At 35.1% G+C, this 24219-nt stretch overlaps 1 protein-coding gene across 1 annotated transcript; it reads right to left on the reverse strand.

The window, feature by feature from the left end:
• Positions 1-2813: 2813 nt before the first annotated feature.
• Positions 2814-24175, reverse strand: LOC123566347 (vesicle transport protein USE1-like). Its single transcript, XM_045360334.2, has 6 exons — positions 24051-24175; positions 18309-18358; positions 17899-17977; positions 17470-17638; positions 15610-15785; positions 2814-7223 (listed from the first exon to the last, which is right to left on the reverse strand). The coding sequence occupies exons 1-6, from the start codon at positions 24144-24146 to the stop codon at positions 7047-7049; spliced, it is 747 nt and encodes a 248-aa protein (XP_045216269.2). The 5' UTR covers positions 24147-24175; the 3' UTR covers positions 2814-7046.
• Between the last annotated feature and the right edge of the window lie 44 nt (positions 24176-24219).

Consider the following 24219-nt stretch of genomic DNA (forward strand, 5'->3'; position numbering starts at 1 on the left):
GACCTTGACCTTTTGAGCTAGGGGTCTGGGTCTTGTGCATGACACCTCTTCTCATTATTGGGAACATTTATGCCAGATAATTTCAAAACCCCTTAATGAATGGCAGTTATGAACCAGGCATGAAACACACCCTGTTAACCTTTGACTTCTAAGTGTGACCTTGACCTTGGAGCTAGGGTTCTGGGTCTTGCGCATGACACTTTGTCTCATTATGGTAAACATTTATGCCAAGTTATTTCAAAACCACACATAGCTAAACCCAAAGAATCTGAAAATAACATAAAATGAAGAGACAAAATTGATTCTATTGTCACATTGTATGACACATGCCCGCTGAAAATACTTGTCAGAAAAAAACATAAACATGTCCACTTCATGTTAATGTTTATGATGCATACCAAATTTGTTTCAGTTGGGTGGAAACTAGAAGCTGAATACACAATGTTTGGATATAGTTGTTGTATTTTGAAATTGAAAATGGGCCTTAACTCCAGTAAAAAAAGTCATGAAAATATGGGCATGCCCATATCATGTTGACCATGTATATCTGAATACACAATGTTTGGATATAGTTGTTGTATTTTGAAATTGAAAATGGGCCTGAATTCCAGTAAAAAAAGACATGAAAATTCTGAAAATATGGGCATGCCCACATCATGTTGACCATGTATATCAAGTTTCATTTCAGCTTGATGGAAACTGTAGGAAAAGTTGAGTACACAATGTTCTAAGGTAGTTGTAATATTTCAAAGTCAAACAAATGGTCATAACTCAAAAAATAATAGACAGAGATGGAAGTCCTGAAAATATGCACATGACTGTCCACTTTAAGCTGATGATGTATACCAAGTTTTATTTCAGCTGGATGAAAACTGTAGAAGTTGAGTACAAAATCAGAACTGGGGTCAGTTACTTGGAAATGTAATTCAGTTACATTAATTTTGCTTTATGAAATGTTCAATGAAATTACAATTACATCAATTTTTGAAATGTAATTAATTAAATTATAATTACATTGCAAATGTAACTAGAACTGTCACAGGAGTGACTCATACCCCCACCATACGGTCTTGTCACAGAAGAATGGCAACCATAAGAAATCTTAAAAATACTTTGGAGTACTTTATCCTGGGCTTCCACATATAAGTAATACTAGTATAATACTACTAAAGTAATACTAGTAAATATATTAAATCTCTAATATTAGAGATACACTAAAAGTGAATTTAAAAAAGTGTCTTACCGACCCATGTTACCACAGAAAAATGTTTTTACTTTTTACATAGGACTTATAATAAAAAAGTTAGAAAAATACCTAAAATATTGAAAATCTAAAAATAGGATTTCTAAAAATAGACTAATTCCTGGAATTTAAGGGGAAGAAACTCAGTACAAAAGTTAAAAAAAGGTTACTTCCCTTTGGCTCTAAGCCAATCAGAATGAGATATAGTGAAAATACATCAAAATTAACCTTAAATTCTAGGTAAAAGGGGACACAATTCAAGAAAAATTAGTGTCAAAGTTATGCACCTTGTGTCACATGATGTGGATGATGAGGTGGAACATCTATTTTAAGTCTGAATCAAATCCATTCAGTAGTAACTGAGATATAGTGAAAATACATCAAAATTAACCTTAAATTCTAAGTAAAAAGGGACATAATTCATGAAAATTTGGTGTCAGAGTTATGCACCTTGTGTCACATGATGTGGGTGATGAGGTGGAACATCTATTTTTAGTTTGAATCAAATCCATTTTGTAATAATTGAGATATAGTGAAAATACATCAAAATCAACCTTAAATTTAAAGTAAAAGGGGACATAATTCATAAAAAAATTATGTCAGAGTTAAGCACCTTATGTCACATCATCTGGGTGATGAGGTGGAACAACTATTTTAAGTTTTAATCAAATCCATTTAGTAATAACTGAGATATAGTGAAAATACAACAAAATTAACCTTAAATTCTAAGTAAAAAGGGACATAATTCATGAAAACTTGGTGTCAGAGTTATGCACCTTGTGTCACATGATGTGGGCACATGATGTGGGTGATGAGGTGGAACATCTATTTTAAGTTTGAATCAAATCCATTCAGTAGTAACTGAGATATAGTGAAAATACATCAAAATCAACCTTAAATTCTAAGTAAAAAGGGGCATAATTCATAAAAAAAATGGTGTCAGAGTTATGCACCTTGTGTCACATGATGTGGGTGATGAGGTGGAACATCTATTTTAAGTTTGAATCAAATCCATTTAGTAATAACTGAGATATAGTGAAAATACAACAAAATTAACCTTAAATTCTAAGTAAAAGGGGACATAATTCATGAAAACTTGGTGTCAAGAGTTATGCACCTTGTGTCACATGATGTGGGTGATAAGGTGGAACATGTATTTTAAGTTTGAATCAAATCCATTTGGTAATAACTAATATAATAGATTTCGGGACGCGACGGGACGGGACGGGACGCGACAAAACTGACTCCTATATACCCCCCTCAAACATGTTTGGTGGGGGTATAATTAATTACATTCTTTCACATAATCAAATGGGGTAACAACCCAGCATACTTTCTACATGGACACTGTACCAAAGTTCTATGATGAAAAGTAATGATTTAGAACTGTATATCATGATAATATATGCTCAGTTCATTTACTTCTAAACTGCATTCACCAGTGTCTGAAATGTGAGAGAACATCACCGAGTCCTTAACAGAGTTTAACTGACAGAGAGGAGGTAACTCAATGCACTTTATAATCAGTAATACAAACGTAATACATATAAACTGATAAATAAGAAAATAATTATGGTAAAACTTTTTTAATTAATTTTTCTTTTAGCAGGTAACAAAATACAATCAGTTGATCATAAAACATTAACAGCATATGAAACATTTTGAATAATGATGTGAAGATTTCTCTCTATGTTAACCTAGATTTCTTATTAAACCTCTTGATTACATGTGATCAATCTTAATCCTATCTTTAATTAATCTTTACCCTGCTAAATTTCTAAGATGGACTGGTCCATCATTTAATTTGGGCAATACCATTTATTATTTGAAGGGGTGTTCACTGAAAATTTACTAACTGAACAGCGAACAGTGCAGACCAAGATCAGCCTGCATGGAACTTGCTGCTATCAACTAGTTTTATAACCCCGAAGATAAATGTGAAGTTTCAAATCAATATCTGCATTAGTTTTGGAGACAGTAACTTGCATGTAAAACTTTAACCAAAATTTTCTAAGTCTAAAAGGGGGCATAATTTGCTCAAAATACATGTCAGAGTTATGGGTCTTGACCCAGTGAGGTTGGTAATTGATCTAGAAAAAGAAAAAATAAGTTTCAAATCTATATGCAATTTAGAAATAGTTGTATGTACTTGCACGCAAAACTTTAACCAGAATTTTCTAAGTCCAAAAGGGGGCATAATTTGGCCAAAATGAAAGTCAGAGTTATGGGACTTGCTGCTATCAACTAGTTTTATAACCCCGAAGACACATGTGAAGTTTCAAATCAATATCTGCATTAGTTTTGGAGATAGTAACTTGCATGTAAAACTTTAACCAAAATTTTCTAAGTCCAAAAGGGGGCATAATTTGCTCAAAATACATGTCAGAGTTATGGGACTTGACCCAGAGAGGTTGGTAATTGACCTAGAAAAAGAAGAAATAAGTTTCAAAGCTATATGCCTTTCATTGATGGCTGTATGTACTTGCAAGCAAAAACTTAACCAAGGTGTGACGCCGACGCCGACGCCAGGGTGAGTAGAATAGCTAGACTATTCTTCGAATAGTCGAGCTAAAAACAATTCACATGAATCGTCCATTGGTGACCCTAAAAGTACTGTATACAGAAAAACTTTAATAGTTAGCTAATCATATTAATGCAGCAAAAAATTTACATGTATTTAAAAAGAAACATTCAAATGATAAGACAGTATAGTATACCAGGACCAAAAGTCTGAGGTAGGCTGACTAGATATTCACATTTATGAACATAAGCACATGTTACTGTATAACAACCAAGAAACTATAATCTTTTTTCAAAAGGCACAACATTTTACCTACTTTCACTACAAATCATGGTTAACAAGGCCTCAAGCTATTGCAAACAAAGAGCATAAACCGCAGGAAAGATCAACTTTCCTTAAGCATTTGTGTCTGTTAAAAGGTAATGTGGCTAAAATCTTGTCAACTGTGGTTGATAACCTGTCTCCAAATACAAGCTTTCCATTGGTTAATTCCTAAATTGTGTCCAGACTAAACAAAAGGTTAGAACAAGGGAGCTGCATTTTACAAACTCAAAATCACATCCATGGGTGCTTCCAGATGTCCTTTTAGGTTTTAAGTTTAAAGGTGTAGATAGCATGAAAAATCAAAGTAATCTACATATAGGTCAGTTTGTAGGTCTGGCCACAATGTTTATTGAGTAAGTATGAACTAAATTAGGTCATTTATCTGGGCTGTAGGACCAAAAATGTTGTTTATTATAATTTAAAGTTGGTCATATGAGGGTCAAGGTCATTCACGTAGAGGTTCATTTGAGGTTTGTTGAGTGCGAGTATGAAATTCAATCACTATATGCCCAGTTTAAAAGTGAAGGTCAAGGTTATCTATTTATAGGTCAGTTTGTAGGTCTTGCCACAATGTTTGTTGAGTATGAACTAAACTGGGTCATTTATGTGGGCTGTAGGATTAGCAATGTTGTTTATTAAGGTTTTAGGTTTGGAGGTGAAGGTCATAATTATGAGGTTCAATATCATTTATATATCATTCTCGCATACCAGAGGTCTACCGTGGTTCCCCGGATGAACCTCTGGCACATTTCGCCAATATTTGTGTTTTGGTTACATTACAGGTAAAACGTTTCAGCCAATCAGCGTCGTTTCGCGACAAAATGTAGCGAACCAATCAAAATCGTCCGTGAAAAGCGTGACCGCGTCCTTTCATATCGATGCCGACTTACGAGGAATATTATTATTTCTTCAGGTAAATTTCTCAACATCGAATAACAGAAATAAATCTTTATTAATCGCAATCATGGAATATCGCCTTTATCCATCGTTAGCAACTACCTTGCTTACATATTGTTTGAAATTTCAATTTGGCGTGCCAAATAGTGGCGAACATTGATTGGCTGAAACTTCTCCCGGTAGTAATTACGAGTGCGCATGCTCACCAAATAAACGACAGAAATAAATCAGAGGTTTGTCTCGGGAATTTGACGAACATCTGATGGATGAGAATGTTTATATATAGGTCAGTTTGTAGGTCTTGCCACAAGATTGATGGGTGTGAGTCAGTATGAAGTAAATCAGGTCATTAATGTGGGCTGTAGGTGGAAGAGTAAAATCTTGTACAAATGGATGGACAAACTGACGGATCGTCATGCTATATGCCCAGGGGCATAAAAACTGGGATTGGAGACCAGTGTAAGAATGAAGCCTTGTCATTAGTCAATCTAATATTTGCATTCAACAAGAGCTGTCCATAAGACAGCCAAGCTCGACTATTCGAAATATTGTCACAGAAGCTGGAAATTATTACCCAAAATGTTAAATATCAAAAGAGTTTTAAGTTCAAAAGGGGACATATCAGAGTTTTGGGACTTGATGCTATCAACTAGTTTTATAACCCCGAAGAAACATGTTAAGTTTCAATTCAATATCTGCATTAGTTTTGGGGACAGTAACTTGCATGTAAAACTTTAACCAGAATTTTCTAAGTCCAAAAGGGGGCATAATTTGCTCAAAATACATGTTAAGAGTTATGGAACTTGACCCAGTGAGGTAGGTAATTGATCTAGAAAAAGAATAAATAAGTTCCAAATCTATATGCCTTTTAGTAATAGCTGTATGTACTTGCACGCAAAACTTTAACCAGAATTTTCTAAGTCCAAAAGGGGGCATAATTTGGCCAAAATACATGCCAGAGTTATGGGACTTGACCCAGTGAGGTAGGTAATTGATCTAGAAAAAGAAAAAATAAGTTTCAAATCTATATGCCTTTTAGTAATAGCTGTATGTACTTGCACGCAAAACTTTAACCAGAATTTTCTAAGTCCAAAAGGGGGCATAATTTGGCCAAAATACATGCCAGAGTTATGGGACTTGACCCAGTGAGGTAGGTAATTGATCTAGAAAAAGAAAAAATAAGTTTCAAATCTATATGCCTTTTAGTAATAGCTGTATGTACTTGCACGCAAAACTTTAACCAGAATTTTCTAAGTCCAAAAGGGGGCATAATTTGGCCAAAATGAAGGTCAGAGTTATGGGACTTGGTGCTATCAACTAGTTTTATAACCCCGAAGACACATGTGAAGTTTCAATTCAATATCTGCATTAGTTTTGGAGATAGTAACTTGCATGTAAAACTTTAACCAGAATTTTCTAAGTCCAAAAGGGGGCATAATTTGCTCAAAATACATGTTAGAGTTATGGAACTTGACCCAGTGAGGTTGGTAATTGACCTAGAAAAAGAATAAATAAGTTTCAAAGCTATATGCCTTTAAATGATAGCTGTATGTACTTGCATGCAAAAACTTAACCAAGGTGTGACGCCGACGCCGACGCCGACGCCAGGGTGAGTAGAATAGCTAGACTATTCTTCGAATAGTCGAGCTAAAAACCACCAATCAGATGCCTGAGTTTTGAGACTGGTTCTCAATTTTAGTTTTATAAACCAAATAGAAAACATATTTCTTGATTTTTTGTAAAACAATAAAGCCTTTTAGCTGATTATTTCATTTCCATGTCTGAACTTAGCTGGGAACAGCACTATCAATTTTATACCATTAACGAAAATTCTCTCCTTCACCTCAAATAAATAACAATTCTCACAATGTCACTGGTATAACACAGTGTAGTCTGCATCATGATCTTGGAAACATTATCCTTTCTGCACTGTACTATAACAAGCTGGAAGCAATACTCCATTTTATGATGAAAAATTGCCATATAGCTAAATTCACTCCTCCACCCTCAATAAATATATTATTATCACTATGTCATCAACAGACCACAGTACAGATCACATCATGATTTTGGAAACATTCTCATCAAGACAACCATCCAGAGAAAGGTCAAGGTCACTAGTACAAGCATAATCCATATCCACCAACTACATGACTTTGTCTTTGCTTCCAGTCGCTGACTCTCCTTGTGTAGATTGGTGTAATTTTTGTCTGCTAACTTTGTTGTGTCAGAGATTTTCTGAAGGAAGAAAAAAAAAAGAAAGGTATAATTATATTACATGTCGAGGCAGTAAGTGGGTGCTAAAGATGTCTTAAAGTCCATTCTTCCTAAACTGACGAATGAAATTTCTGTAAATTCAAGCTCAACATCATTAGGCTGTAAGCAGATACTATGTAAAAACATTATAAATGGCAAAATATTTATGCACATATTCCCATATTTTTAAGAGCTTTCAAAATTTCTGTCAAACTCAACTAGATCACACTGGTGCCCCCATTTTCTGCCACTGTACTGTCACATATTATGTGCCGACAATACAAGACTAAGTAAACATTCATACTACCTTGGGTTTGGGGTTGAGCTTGGGAAAAGCAATGTACTGGTACTACAAATCATCGTCAAGAATACAAATCTCCATCAAGAAAAGAAACTGATAGAGTAAAGAAATTTCTTTTTATTTTCTTTTATGTGGTGTGAATGTATTTTTTCTTTGTTTTAAGGCTGTTAAGGCACATTTTTTACCAAGTCAAGAGCCATAACTCTGGTCTGAGTGAAATAAACAAGAGGGCCAAGATGGCCCTTGGTCGCTCACCTAAGAAACACACCATAACAGTGTAAAACATGTTTGACCTAGTGATTTCATGGAAACAAATATTCTGACCAATTTTCATTAAGATTGGACCAAAAAATTGGTCTCTTGTGATAAAACAAGCATTTTCTTAGATTATGATATGACCTAGTTTTTGATCCTAGATGACCCATGTTCAAACTCGACCTAGATTTTATCAAGGCAATCATTCTGACCAAAATTCATGAAGATCAATTGAAAAATACAGCCTCTATCACATACACAAGATTTTTCTTTAATTTGACCTAGTGACCTAGTTTTTGACCTCAGATAACCCATATTCAAACTCGACCTAGATTTCATCAAGGCCACTCTGACCAAATTTCATGAAGATCAATTGAAAACTACATCCTCTATTGCATACACAATGTTTTTCTTCGATTTGACCTAGTGACCTCGTTTCTGACCCCAGATGACCCATTTTTGAACTCAGCCTAGATTTTATCAAGATAATCATTCTGGCTAAATTTCATGAAGATCAGTTGAAAAATACAGCCTCTATCGCATACACAAGGTTTTTCCTTGATTTGACCTAGTGACCTAGTTTTTTATCCCAGATGACCCATTTTCGAAATCGGCCTAGATTTCAAGGTTATCATTCTGACCAAAATTCATGAAGATCAATTGAAAAATACCACCTCTATCGCATACACAAGGTTTTTCTTTGATTTGACCTAGTGACCAAGTTTTTGACCCGATATAACCCATTTTCGAACTCGGCCTAGATTTCATCAAGGCAATCATTCGGACCAATACTCATGAAGATCAATTGAAAAATACAGCCTCTATCACATACACAAGGTTTTTCTTTGATTTGACCTAGTGACCTAGTTTTTGACCCGAGATGACCCATTTTCGAACTCGGCCTAGTTTTCATCAGGTTTATCATTCTGACTAATATTCATGAAGAATAATTGAAAAATACAGCCTCTATTGCATACACAAGGTTTTTCTTTGATTTGACCTGGTGACCTAGTTTTTGACCCGAGATGACCCATTTTCGAATTCGGCCTAGACTTCATCAAGGCAATTATTCTGACCAATATTCATGAAGATCAATTGAAAAATACAGCCTCTATCGCATACACAAGGTTTTTCTTTGATTTGACCTAGTGACCTAGTTTTTGACCCGAGATGACCCATTTTCGAACTCGGCCTAGATTTCATCAAGGTTATCATTCTGACCAATATTCATGAAGATTAGTTGAAAAATACAGCCTTTATCGCATACACAAGGTTTTTCTTTGATTTGACCTAGTGACCTAGTTTTTGACCCGAGATGACCCATTTACGAACTCGTCCTAGATTTCATCAAGGTTATCATTCTGACCAATACTCATGAAGATTAATTGAAAAATACAGCCTCTATCGCATACACAAGCTAAATGTTGACAGACAACAGACGACGGACGCCGGACATTGAATGATCAGAAAAACTCACCTGAGCATTGCTCAGGTGAGCTAAAAACAAACCTCTCAGATATACTATTTCTCATGCTAAATAACAATCCTATAGTGCTTCATGATTCGAGGTCAAATACTTTTTTTTTTAGAAATGTACAACACAAACTTTAAAACATTCCATTTATGCTTAAAGCAGCGTAAAACAGGATTCAATTTATGCTTTAAGCTGCAAGAAGCATATTCAATTTATTCTAAAGCAGCAAAAAGTTTATTTGCATTTAACTTTATGAATTGTTTTCTTGCTTTGTATGTAAACAGTACCAAGAGGACCATGATGGTCCTGAATCGCTCACCTCTTCCCACATGACCCAGTTTTGAGTATGACGTCGTTTTTTCTATTATTTGACATAGTAACCTAGTTTTTGAGCTCATGTGACCCGATTTTGAACTTGACCTAGATATTATCAAGATAAAAATTGTGACAAATTTTCATGAAGATCCATTGAAAAATATGGTCTCTAGAGAGGTCACAAGGTTTTTCTATTATTTGACCTATTGACCTAGTTTTCGAAGGTACGTGACCCTGTTTTGAATTTTATCTAGATATCATCAAGGTGAACATTCTCACTAATTTTCATGAAGATCTCATGAAAAATATGGCCTCTAGAAAGGTCACAAGGTTTTTCTATTTTTATACCTACTGGCCTAGTTTTTGACCGCACATGACCCAGTTTTGAAACTGACCTAGATATCATCAAGGTGAATATTCAGATCAATTTTCATGAAGATCCATTGAAAAATATGGCCTCTAGAGAGGTCAAAAGATTTTAATAATTTTAGACCTACTGACCTAGTTTTTGACTGCAGTTGACCCAGTTTCAAACTTGACCTAGATATCATCAAGATAAATATTCAGACCAACTTTCATACAGATCCCATGAAAAGTATGGCCTCTAGAGAGGTCACAAGGTTTTTTTATTAATTGACCTACTGATCTAGTTTTTTATGGCACGTGACCAAGTTTCAAACTTGACCTAGAAATCAAGATGAACATTCTGACCAATTTTCATGAATATCCATTCAAGGGTATGGCCTCTAGAGAGGTCACAAGGTTTTTCTATTTCAAGACCTACTGACCTAGTTTTTGATCGCAGTTGACCCAGTTTCAAACTTGACCTATATATCATCAAGATAAACATTCAGACCAACTTTCATACAGATCCCATGAAAAATATGGCCTCTAGAGAGGTCACAATGTTTTTTCATTATTTAACCTACTGACCTACTTTTTGAAGGCACGTGACCCACTTTCGAACTTGACCTAGATATCATCAAGATGAACATTCTGACCAATTTTTATGGAGATCCATTCACAAGTATGGCCTCTAGAGAGGTCACAAGGTTTTTCTATTTCTAGACCTACTGACCTAGTTTTTGACCGCACATGACCCTGTTTCGAACTTGACCTAGATATCATCAAGATGAACATTCAGACCAAATTTCATACAGATCCCATGAAAAATATGGCCTCTAGAGAGGTCACAAGGTTTTTCTATTATTTGACCTACTGACCTAGTTTTTGATGGCACGTGACCCACTTTCGAACTTAGCCTAGAAATTATCAAGATGAACATTCAGACCAACTTTCATACAGATCCCATGAAAAATATGGCCTCTAGAGAGGTCACAAGGTTTTTCTATTATTTGACCTACTGACCTAGTTTTTGACGGCATAGACCCACTTTCAAACTTGACCTAGATATCATCAAGGTGAACATTCTGACCAATTTTCATGAAGATCTCATGAAATATATGGCCTCTAGAGAGGTCACAAGGTTTTTCTATTTTTAGACCTACTGACCTAGTTTTTGACTGCACGTGACCCAGTTTCGAACCTGACCTAGATATCATCAAGATGAACATTCAGACCAACTTTCATACAGATCCCATGAAAAATATGGCCTTTAGAGAGGTCACAAGGTTTTTTCTATTATTTGACCTACTGACCTAGTTTTTGATGGCACATGATCCAGTTTCAAACTTGACCTAGATATCATCAAGGTGAACGTTCTGACTAATTTTCATGAAGATTTTGTGTAATATATGGCCTCTAGAGAGGTCACAAGGTTTTTCTATTTTTAGACCTACTGACCTAGTTTTTGATGGCACATGACCGAGTTTCGAACTTGACCTAGGTATCATCAAGGTGAACATTCGGACCAATTTTCATGAAGATCTTGTGAAACATATGGCCTCTAGAGAGGTCAAAAGGTTTTTCTATTTTTAGACCTACTGACCTAGTTTTTGAAGGCACTTGACCCAGTTTCAAACTTGACCTAGATATCATCAGAATGAACATTCTGACCAACTTTCATAAAGATCCCACAAAAAATGTGACCTCTAGAGTGGTCACAAGCAAAAGTTTACGGACGCACACAAGCACACACGGACGGACGGATGCTGCGTGATCACAAAAGCTCACCATGTCACTATGTGACATGTGAGCTAAAAATCACATCATTTAACAGAATGGTAACTTGTACAAGTAGATCACAAAGCAAACTAGTCTACAAATAATGAAGAATCTCAGTTTTGGTAAAACGACAAAATAACTACCATAACCGATAACTCATGTGTTAGGAAAGAAACAGAAATATCAGTATCATTTCCTAAATGTAATTCTACTTGTTTAAAGTTAAAGGTCCAATACTAAGGAAAGTGAACATTTTAATTTCTTTTAAAAAGCACAGGAACTATTTCATTTTATTGGAAAATGAAAGTTCGTATGTAGAAATTCAAAATAAACCGCGGTATATGTACAATTATTTTTCTATGAAGTATGAAGAAAGTTAAAAAGACCTGGGGGGTCATTCTGTCGATTCATTGAAATTTCAACATAATACACATACATTTCTTTGAGTTCCAAAGACCTTCTGTAAATTTTGACCTGCCAATCTTCATTATTTAGTGTCTGGCAGAAGTCTATGCACTGGCTATGAAAAAAATTGCCAACTCACTTTCCCTTAGTAATGGACCTTTAACCAGAATTTTACAAGTTTTTGTGTAATAAAGGCACTACTTACAAAAAGAAGGTGGACATATTGTAAAATCATTTAATTTCATGGGCATGAAATTTCCTGATTTTGGCTGAAACGGCAATTTCATGGGGATATGAATTTGTGGATTAAAGTATTGAACATGAAATGAATGGGAATTTCACTTGTTCATTAGGATTAAATTTCGTGGATTGACTAAACATGAAATCCACGAAAAATTAGTCTCCCATGAATATTAATGATTTAACAGTATATAAAGAAACTAAATTACTTTCTACCTTACATCAATAAAATCTGTAAAAAGATCAAAAGTTAAGCTCTTACAAGTACATGAGACAACCCTAAACTGGTCATTTATTTTTGCCTTACCTCTTTAGAAACTAGACCTATCAGTGAAGGTGATGAATGTACCACCCCCATGCACTGACACAGTACATTGCAATTTGATGCACATAAGATTGCATAATCATGTGGACTGTATGTTTTTAGACTCTATGTATATAGTAAAGTAACAAAAAAACAAAGTCCCATAACTCTGCAGAATATTTTTCTGAAAGAACCTAACATGCACCATGCACAGTTAAGGTTGGTACTGATCACTTTTGTGAAGTTTCATTAAATTGTGTGCAATGGTTTGGGAGATTAGGTGCGCACAAGATTGCATATGCAGACTGTACGTATATAGTATATTACAAAGTCCAATAACTCGGCAGAATATTTATCTAAAAGAACGTAACATGCACCATGCACAACTAGGGCTGGTACTGATCACTTGTGTGAAGTTTCATTAAATTGTGTGCAAGGGTTTGGGAGTTTAGGCGCGCACAATACTGCATATACAGACTGTATGTATATAGTATATTAACAAAAAACAAAGTCCCGTAACCATGCAGAATTCTTTTCTGAAAGATCCTAACATGCACCATGCACAACTAGGGTTACTACTGATCACTTGTTTTAAGTTTCTGTAAATTGTGTGAATGGACTCAGGATATTGGGCGCACACAATATAGCATGTGCAGACTGTACGTATAGAGTATATTAACAAAGAAGAGGGTCATGATGACCCTGGATCGCTCACCTGAGTAATATGAGCTACATGTTTCAAATGTCAAACTGATGATTTTTAGAAATTTTTTGGAAGATTTTCTGATGTACAATCAAGTAACCCCTGGGGTGGGGCCAATTTTACCACGTGGGGTCATGATTTGAACAAAGTTTGTAGAAGTCTACAAGGTAATGTTACATATCAAATATCTAAGATCTAGGCCTTCTGGTTTATTTTTAGCAAATTTATGAAGATTTTCCTATGCACAATCAAGTAACCCCTGGGGCTGGGTCAACTTGACCCTGGGGGATCAAGATTTGAACAAATTTTGTAGAGGTCTACTAGGCAATGCTACAAGTCAAATATCTAAGATCTAGGCCTTCTGGTTTATTTTTAGAAAATTTTTGAAGATTTTCCTATGTAAAATCAAGTGACCCCTGCGGCGGAGTCAATTTTGACCCCGAGGGGTTATGATTTGAACAAATTTTGTAGAGGTCCACTAGGCAATGCTACATGTGAAATATCTAAGCTCTAGGCCTTCTTGTTTACTTTTAGAAATTTTTTGAAGATTTTCCTATGTAAAATCAAGTGACCCCTAGGGCAGGGTAAATTTTGGCCCCGGGGTCATGATTTGAACAACTTTAGTAGAGGTCCACTAGGCAATGCTACATGTCAAATATCTAAGCTCTAGGGCTTCTGGTTTTTGAGAAGAAGATTTTTTAAGATTTTCCTATGTAAAATCAAGTGACCCCTAGGGCAGGGTCAATTTTGACCCCAGGGATCATGATTTTAACAAATTTTGTTGAGGTCCACTAGGCAATGCTACATGTGAAATATCTAAGTTCTAGGCCTTCTAGTTTGTTTTTAGAAAATTTTTGAAGATTTTCCTATGTAAAATCAAGTGACCCCTGGGGCAGGGTCAATTTTGACCCTGGGGTCATGATTTGAACAAATTTGGTAGAGGTCCACTAGACAATGCTTCACACCAAATATCTAAGCTCTAGGGCTTCTGGGTTTTGAGAAGAAGATTTTTTTTAAGTTTTTCCTTTCGGTTGCCATGGCAACCAGAGTTCTGCATGGAATTCAATTCTTTGAAAAATTTTGAAAGGGGGCCACCCAAGGATCATTCCTGTGAAGTTTGGTGTAATTCTGCCTAGTGGTTTTCAAGAAGAAGATCTTTTTAGAAAATGTTGACGGACGGACGACGCACGACGGACATTGAGCGGTCACAAAAGCTCACCATGAGCCTTTGGCTCAGGTGAGCTGAAAACAAAGTCCCGTAACTGTGCAGAAGTTTCTTCTGAAAGAACGTAACATGCACCATGCACAACTAGGGTTGGTACTGATCACTTATGTGAAGTTTCATTAAATGGTGTGCATGGGTTCAGGAGATAGACACACACAAGATTGCATATGCAGACTATGTATACAACATAGTAACAAAAAACAAAGTCCCATAACTCTGCAAATATCTTTCCTGAAAGAACCTAACATGCACCATGCACAACTAAGGTTGGTACTGATCACTTGTGTAAAGTTTCATTAAATTGTGTGCATGGGTTCAGGAGATTAGGCACGCACGAGAATGCATATGCAGACTATGTATATAGTATAGTAACAAAACAAGGAGCTGCGTTCAATAAATGCTTGATGCCCCTGGTGGCATCCTTGTCGATAGATTTTGTACCTTATGGTTCAGGTAACACTAAGTCCAAAATGAGGTCAAGGTCAACATCAAACTGAGGTCAGGGGATGTCTGAAGATGAGGAATGATCACAGGTTACATCTGCATTAGTATCAAGTCATTCTAGTAAGGGGTATTGATGCTAGACGAAACGGTCCCATTTGGTTAACCTCGATGGACGAACGAACAGACAGGTCAATCACTATATGCCTCCCGCATCAGTAGATGCCGGGGGCATAAAAAAAAAGTCCCATAACTCTGCAAATATCTTTTCTGAAAGAACCTAACATACACCATGCACAACTACTGTTGTTAGTGATCATTGTATGAAGTTTCATTAAATTGTGTGCATGGGTTCAGGAGATTAGGCGGGCATGAGACTGCATATGCAGACTCTATGTATATAGTATAGTAACAAAAAAGTTTCATTAAATTGTGTCAAGGGGATGAGGAGAGTTGATGTGGACAAGATTGTGTCTACAGACAGACGGATGGACAGACAACCTGAAACCAGTATATCCCCCTTACAACTTTGTTGTTCGGTGGGTAGAACAACCTCACTATCACAAGTAACCAATTCTTACCTCTATGTCCTTTTTCACAATAGAACTTGAAGCAACTGCAAACTCCTTCAAGTTGAGAGTATGGCTGAGCAATTCTTCCGCTAACCTCTCCTGTACTTTACGTTGATGCTTTAACACAGCATCTATATCGCCTTCTTCTTGTGTACGTCTTTGTCTAACACCATTGTTAGTTGAGTCTGAAACAAACAAAATCTTTCAAACATTAGATATTATTTAAATTTGAGCCGCGTCATGAGAAAACCAACATATTGCATTTGCGACCAGCATGGATCCAGACCAGCCTAGGAATCCGCGCAGTCTTGTCAGGATCCATGTTGTTCGCTTTCAAAGCCTATTGCAATTAGAGAAACCGTTAGCGAACAGCATGGATCCTGACCAGATTGCGCAGATGCGCAACAAAAGCCCTGCTGGAACAAAATAACAAGGCCATCGCCAGAAAGTGTCTCACCTAAGGGCAACTAGACTAATGCTAGGGGGTTTTATACTCGCGTTACATTTTTAACACAATTGCAAAAATTAAAATTTTGGTCAGTGGTGTAAAATGAGTTTTTGAACCATCCTACAAGGTTTCAAAGCAATAGATGCAACGGTTTTTGAGAAGTTGTCATTTTTGTGAATTTTCAGTCGTCAAAAAAATCTAAAAAGTGCTAATTTCTTCAAGGTCAAGGTCACTAGGGGGCCAGGACTCACCATGGAGGTGTTAAATGAGTGTCTGAACCACCGTACAATGTTTCAAAGCAATAGATGTAAGGGTTTGAGAAATTGTCATTTTTGTGATTTTTCTAAGGCATCAAAAAAGGTATGGTTCTTGGACAGTGCACTTTCTCCAACTGTGCCCTATCTTTGAGTGAAATAGGAACCAAACCTTTTGAACATGTGCTGAGTAATCTTTATGAAAAGAACAATAAAAAGTTAAAGGGAGGTAACTGACAAGTGAAACAAAATAGTCATGATTCTAATTTTTTAACAAGGAACAGTGCTGTGAAATTATTTCAAAACCACATCAGCAGTGTCAGAGACAAGATTTTCAAAGTTTTCTATATAGCCATATAGAGGAAACAAGTCAAAACCACATTGGCGACCAAGTTTTTTAATGAATCAGAATAATTTGAAGGAATTTAATAGTGGGTCATTTATTGTACATTACGGTAAAAAAAAATTTCAAATCGAGCCAGCAGCTTCTGACAAGCTTTCCAAATATTTCCATCTCCAGGAAGCCACATTGAATACAGTGGGGTGAGTAGGATAGCTCTCACTATCCTTTAAACAGTCAGGCTAAAAACTTAACCAAATACTGTAATGTAGAAAAAGGGGCAAAACCATGCAAAAATACTAAAATGAGTTATGGAACCTACATAGTAGTGCATGTCAGATCATACCAGTGAACAAGTTTGTGAAGACATTTTTCCAGGAAATTATTTAACATTGTAAAATATTAATGTGTACAAATTAGTAAATGTAAACACTCTGACAATGTTGTCATAGACTTTCTCAAATATTTCTGATATGACAGATATAATATCAAAGAAGTAATATTTATTAAAATACACTACATGTATAATATGGCTAATAGAAGAGTCACAACTCAAAAATTATATGGCTTCAATACATATACAGTCGTGATCAGCTTTCAATGGTGTCAACTTTCACTTTTCAGACAAGACAATGACATTACAGCAAATTATTTGTTTTGTATTTCATAAATCAAGTTTTATTTCCTTATTAAACTAATGCTATTTCTACTTAAGCATTCTTTATACTGTATACACTGTGTCTTTCTGTTCCTCTATGACCCCAAAATAAGGCATTTAACACAGGTCAACTAACAAACATTTAAAAATTATAAAAAGATTGCTTTACCTATATTGTTGCTGTTTGTGTCTCCACCCAGCAGTTCTGATCGTAAATCTTTCTGCAATCTTGATTTAGCTTGGAGATGTACTTCCTTCGGTGCTACACCAGTACTCTTCTGTGTAAGGATCACTGGGGCCAGTCTCTCTGTGGCAATGGCTTTCTCACTTGTTGTTTGCTGTAATACAATAGGGTTATTATATCAATACTTTCATCTGCAATGTTGTATTTGGCTTGAGTGGATTTTGCTAGGTCTGGATCCGACTCTTATCATATACATATTTCTCTTTTACTCAATATTGACTGATATAAGACTGAACACTTGTTTGAAACTGTCAACTTTTTGACACATGGTACTTCGAGATGCCATCATTACATCACTTCCATTGAATATTTTAATATCATCCCAATATTTATTGCAGTAACATTCGCCCATACCTTCTGTTCTGCTTCGAGCAGACCTTTAAGGAAGTCTACCCTTCTTGTGTATTCTATAATCACTTCTTGTGCTGGTTTGCTTCAATATAATAAAACAATAAATTAGGTAAATTAGGGAGGCATTGTGAAACATAACATGATGCTTAAATATCTAAGGAGGGGCAACAGATTCTAAATCAGCAAGCCATGTTTGCGTGAGAATGTAAAACCATAAAAACTTTACATAGATCTGCATCGAAATATTATCAAGAAAGGTTACTTCAAGAAGAAAACATTTTTTTCTTTAGCAATATAAGTCACAGCAAAATATGTATTTCAACAGGTTATTCGGAGTTAAACAGGTTATTAAACGTTTTAAATGTAGGTCAAAGTTGTCATTACTTGATTTTCATGCCTTAAACATTACATACCTTGTGGAGCGTTTCAAATCACCAAGCTGTTCCTGAAGGGCCTCAACATACTGTAATGTTGAAACAAAACTGTGTTATGCATCACAGAATATATGTCAGAGTTAATGAAAATGTTGAAAACAAACAATGGCGGAGGACAGCAACTCTTGACGATTCAAAGGCCTCACCCTAAACAAAAGCAGGTACAATAGTGGCAAAACTTTTGTATCACAGAACTTTCCTCCCTTAAGTTAAGATGATTAATGATATTAGTTTACATGACACTCCCAACAGTCTGTAATTTTTCAATTTATAACTGACTAGTTTTGACTGGGAGGCATAATAATGTAACAGTCTCAGGAAAAATGTGCAGACACGATCGGGACTCGAACCTTCGGCTTAGCCTTACCTTGCCAACTCTACCAACTGAGGTACCGAGGACACCTGATACAAGAACCACTACACACTTTTCCTCTTATTGCGAGACATTTACACCCCTGGCCAATGTCTGCCGCAAACTGTTAACTGAATTCAGAGGCACACCCCAGCCAAAATTGCTTTGCCCTGCATGGCCTCCAAGGGTGAACATCATAGTAGAACCTCCAAACGTAACAGTCTCAAGAAAAATATGCAGCCTCGACCAGGACTCTGGCTTTGGACCCTCGGCTTACCATGCCAACTCTCTACCAATTCAGGGCCCACGCTGTCGTTCGCCACTCGAGCCATTTGGCGAATCTGCGATGAAAGTGGCGAAGAAAAATAGCGAGTGGCGAAAATGAAAAAATGTTCGTAATTTGGACCGCCATTTTGTTTCAGACGTTCTAAATCGTAACCTCCGAGAAATTATGTTAAAAAAACAGTTGACTGGTTCCGATAATTTTACCTTATAAAATTAACTTACTTCCGGATAGTACTACCCAGTCTGCGTTTACTTTACAATGTGTAATAAACATCTTGACACGCGAGAAGAAGTAATTTGCAATCAATTAGCAACCGATTATCGGGTTAAAATAATCTTTTTGTTTTGTTGTCATTACGGCAGATTAAATGATTGATGCCTTTAATTTCCATGGATCAAATAATTAATAAATAAATCGGCAAAATAATGAATGGTTTGATGAATTTTTTAACGTTGTCGCCACCGTAAGACAGTATCTTAGTCACAGGCACGGGTCCAGTGTATTTTTTGTTTAATATAAAAATCCATTTTTTTTCACACAAATATACTTTTTATATGTTAGTCAAATGAAAAAAAAAATGATGACAAAAAATCCGGTCACAATATCATACACGACACTGTGACCGGATTTTTGTCATCATTTATTTTTTCATTTTTTTTTTCATTTGACTAACATATAGAAAGCATATTTGTGTGAAAATTTTTTTTTTTTATATTAATCAAAAAAAAAAAAAAATACACTGGACCCGTGTCTGTGATCTTAGTAAGTAATTTAATAGTAAAAGTGTTTGCCAAGCTTTTTGAATGTATTTAAAAGTTAGGAATGGATTTGAAATGTAATCCTGTATCAGGGTAGATTTCTCGGAATCACAGAGCACCAAAAAAACACAGCCCCCGGGCCATGCATTTACATAGTAGGCCCACAACAAAAAGAAGCTGTAATGGAAAAATATTTCAGACAGGTTGCTTCAAACATCCAACAACATTTTGAAATACAAAACTTGCTTTAGAGTTACACCCACTTTCATTCAAAAGTCCCCCTATATAGCTAGAATATCACCATTTGCTTCTGGGAAGTAACAAAAATTTTCAACGCGCCGCGGGAAGGGAAACCTCTCCAGCACCCTCCCTACCGTTCCCGAGAAAAAAGGTGGCTCCAACTTTTTTCAGCCCAGTGTGGGCCCTGCCAATTGAGCTACCAAGGCCACCCAATACAATAATAATTTACCATACATGACTGTGTTTGCCTTAAATAAGCAACGACTAATTTTATAATATTTAACATCTAAATAGATCTCTTAATTTAAGGAAGGAAGTGTCTAGGGGTACGGATCCGTACCTCTAGAATCTGATTCTAGAGGTACGGATCCGTACCTCCAGACAAGCCTGTTAGGGGTTTTCTAGGGGTACGGACCTCCTTCTTCTAGAGATTTAGGGTTATTTACATCTTAAATTTTGTTGAAAATGAAATAACAAATAAGGCTTAACCAGTGTTCACTTAAAACTTGGATCTAAATGGTTTACAGATACCAGCGTTCACTCGATTGTTTACCTTTTCTTTCAAAACCTATATAACCGAGGAACTCCAAATGAATACACTCTTCCGTGCCGATTAGTTTATTGTAAAATAAACTGTTGATAACAGATTAATGACTGATCTAAACCTTGAATGAATTATATTTGAAATTAGCAGAAAACAATTAATTAGGCATAATAATAAGCACCTACTTATTTTGTTATTTAACAAGATATAATGATAATCGGCACAGAACTGATTGTTTAATAATCATTTAACCGACATTAAATGGAAGAAACTGTTTGTGAAAACGTTCCTTGTATCTCGTAACGGCTACCAAATGTGTGGAAAACATAAATACCCTAAGGGTTAATTAATATTAAAAAAAATAGTGTTTTTTTTTCACAACATAATTTAATTAACATTATTTTGTTTAATCTTTAATCTTTTTTCTGCCAGTTCGAATCCTCGTGATTTATTTGGTGTTCCTCGGTTATTTACGTTTCGAAAAGAAAATGTAACCAGCCTGGTGACGCTAGCAAGACATTTCGACCCCAAGACATTTCAACCCCAAGAGACAATTCGACCCCAAGACATTTCAACCCCAACTCCTTGGACATTTCGACCCATTCAATGATATGCCTGAAAACATCTAAGAATGCCGTCATTGTTATAATTAAGCTTTAATCTATAGATAATTGAGCAATTTTAAAACTTAGTAACGCTTAATTACCGAAAATAAGATTTTTTTTTTACGAAAATGAGCCTTATTTGTCAAAATTTCTTTATTTTCTAAAATTCTTTTTTAATTCTTAAAGACTATATTAGTACCTGCCTTCATATGAAAAATGAGTGATTTTTATCTCACAATAACGAAATAATCATCATTTATAATTTTTTTTTTTATTATTAACGAAAATAACGGGATTTATGTATCAGCCGCGTTTATTACGTAAATAATTTATGAACAAATCGTTCTGATTACCTATCTTAAAATAACCTCCATATAACATATTTTCATACTTGGTGTTTACTTATATTTTCAAATCATCTTAAAAAAAAAAGTTAAATCATGGGCAATTATGAAAATAACTTTAATAAAGTCACATCTTTAATACCTCTTTATTTACTTATTTTCATTTGATTTTTTTTTTTTTTTTTTTTTTTTTTTTTTGGTGAAAGATATATGCATCTCATTTCTATGGGATTCAACCAAATAGAAATAATTATAATGTAACTCAAAGAAGTTTAAGATGTCACCATCTTCATTATATTGATATTTAAAATCATAATCAGAAAACGTGATCTTTTGATTGGATTATCACACCTTGATTAATTGTTTGTTGATATAGAGCACGTGTATATTTATCTGCAGTGCGCATTGCAATTAACAATCAATTAAGCGATTGTTGTGACATCGGATATTTATATACATGTGTCAACATTATCTTTAATTTGGGCGAAAATGTAAAGAAAACAATAGGAAATTAAACAACTTATTGCTTATTTTCGCATTTAATGCTATTTTCGTAAGCGATTTTGACGCATACATAAAGTATTTGCTTTACAGAATACAGAATATGACTTTTATTATTTACAAACTGCTCTTTTCTATGAACGACATTCCTTCCAGCTGTAAAATATCAAACACGAAATCCCCGTTACTGCAAAATATAAGAATATGTGTAATGTTCTGTTAAAAACGGGGGAAAATATCATATTTCATATCTGTAAGGAAAATGTGGCAGCGTTATTACTTTTTCTATATTAAATATTTTAGCAAATACACGTGATTTAAAGTATGATTTTAATAACTTCAAGAGATTTCGGTCACACATTAAACCGGAATCCACCTAAAAAGTCGGGATACACCGGAATACATTTTCCATAACCGGAATACAACTGCATTTTGTAAGTTAAAGGTATTTTTGAAGGTTTTTTGACATAATTCAATCATATATATCATAAATGAATAAAAGACGAAAGGAAAATAAAATATGTTCACGCAAAACGACTTTATACGAGATCGAAATTCGGCGACCGCGTGGGAAATTTCCATTACCGAAATACACCCTTATTTTATTTATAAATGGTATTTTTGTAGGGTTTATTGCAGAAATCATTCGTGTATAATATAAATAATAAGTTTCAGAAGGATAAATAAAATTCTTTAATGCAAAACGATTTTATAAGAGATTGAAATTCGGCGACCTACCGAAATACACCCGTATTTCTTCAACAAATGGTATTTTTGCAGTGATTTATGACTGAATTCAAACATGTGTATAATAAATTATTATTTTTCAAAAGGCAATTAAAATACTTTTGCGCATTACGTCTTGTACATGATTGAAAATCAGCGTGCGCACTGAAAATTTGTGCATTCGGAATTTCCATGTCCTAAAATTCTCTAATGTACACAGGTATTTCTTTAATAAATCGTATTTTAGGGTTTATGATAGAATTCAATCATATCTCAAATAAATAATTAATTTACAAAAGGAAAATAAAATGCGCAAAACGTTTTTATACGAAGCTGAATATTTGTTGAGCGCACGGGAAATTTGCGCACTCGTGGATAAACCACAATCGCCATAATTTTGTTAGCTTTTAAATTAAATAAAAGCTTATCATATTTAACTGCACTTACCTTGTTAGACATTATTTGTCACATGTCACTTGTGTGTGCTTACAAATATACTGATTAACTGATGTAATCAATAGGTGTGATAATCCAATCAAACTCTATCAGGACTAATCAGAGGCACGTGTTTGTTACGCCGCATATATTCAAAGGACATTAATTGTGCTTTGGCAATAAATGCAGTAAACGTTTTTATATTCATATATAAACATGATATAATTCTTTTAAAAACTGGTTTTTCGTAATATAATTTCTTCTTAAATTATCAAATTAAACATGAAGAAATAATTCAATTAGTTCCAATAATAAACATACGGCCGGTCCTTTCCGGTCAGCGCGGTTTATTCACTGACATGTATTTTGTGTATGATTCATTTAAAAATAGAATATTTATATAGATCTATATATTCATATTTTCTAAAATATGCAAAATGGAAGAAATATAAAATGAAAACATACAACTATTTCTTAGGGGTCGAAATGTCTTGGGGTCGAAATGTCTTTGGGGTCGAATTGTCCAAGAAAATTAAATTTTGGGGTTGAAATGTCTTGGGGTCGAAATGTCTTGGGGTCGAAACGTCCAAGATTCCCTGGTGACGTTGGTATCTATAAACAATTTAGATCCTAGTTTAAGGTGAATACTGATAAAGTCTTATTTGTTATTTCATTTTCAACAAAATTTGAAATATAAATAACCCTTAATCTGTAGAAAAACGGAGGTCCGTACCCCTAGAAAACCCCTAACTGGCTTGTCTAGAGGTACGGATCCGTACCTCTAGAATCAGATTCTAGAGGTACGGATCCGTACCCCTAGACACTTCCTTTAAGGAACTAGTATCCGAAAGACTGAAGTCCGAACTTATAGCAATTTCACAAGTTATGCGACGTTTGTAGCTTCATTTCAAACTTTAATTTACAAAAGACCTTTTCCAGCCTCCAGTCCCATGTTTCTCGACTGCTTGCTATCGTTTCACATCGGTTTAAAAGCCGATTAAAATTTATTTCTAACTTTGTTGACATGCTGGCTTCATCAACTTCATAAAACGATTTTTTCCCCAAGCGTTTCGGATTCATGGGTTCGCTCCCTTGTTAT

This window comes from Mercenaria mercenaria, chromosome 8 (assembly GCF_021730395.1).
Source record: "Mercenaria mercenaria strain notata chromosome 8, MADL_Memer_1, whole genome shotgun sequence".
Classification (NCBI taxonomy): Eukaryota; Metazoa; Mollusca; class Bivalvia; order Venerida; family Veneridae; genus Mercenaria; species Mercenaria mercenaria.

What these genes read in the sequence shown, in the direction of transcription:
- LOC123566347 (XM_045360334.2), bottom strand. Translation starts at nt 24,146, where the DNA reads ATGTCAACAAAGTTAGAAATAAATTTTAATCGGCTTTTAAACCGATGT. An exon ending in GATTTGAAACGCTCCACAAG is followed by an intron (nt 17,978 to 18,308) that starts GTATGTAATGTT and finishes ATTATATTGAAG; the next exon opens with CAAACCAGCACAAGAAGTGA. An exon ending in TGCTCGAAGCAGAACAGAAG is followed by an intron (nt 17,639 to 17,898) that starts GTATGGGCGAAT and finishes ATTGTATTACAG; the next exon opens with CAAACAACAAGTGAGAAAGC.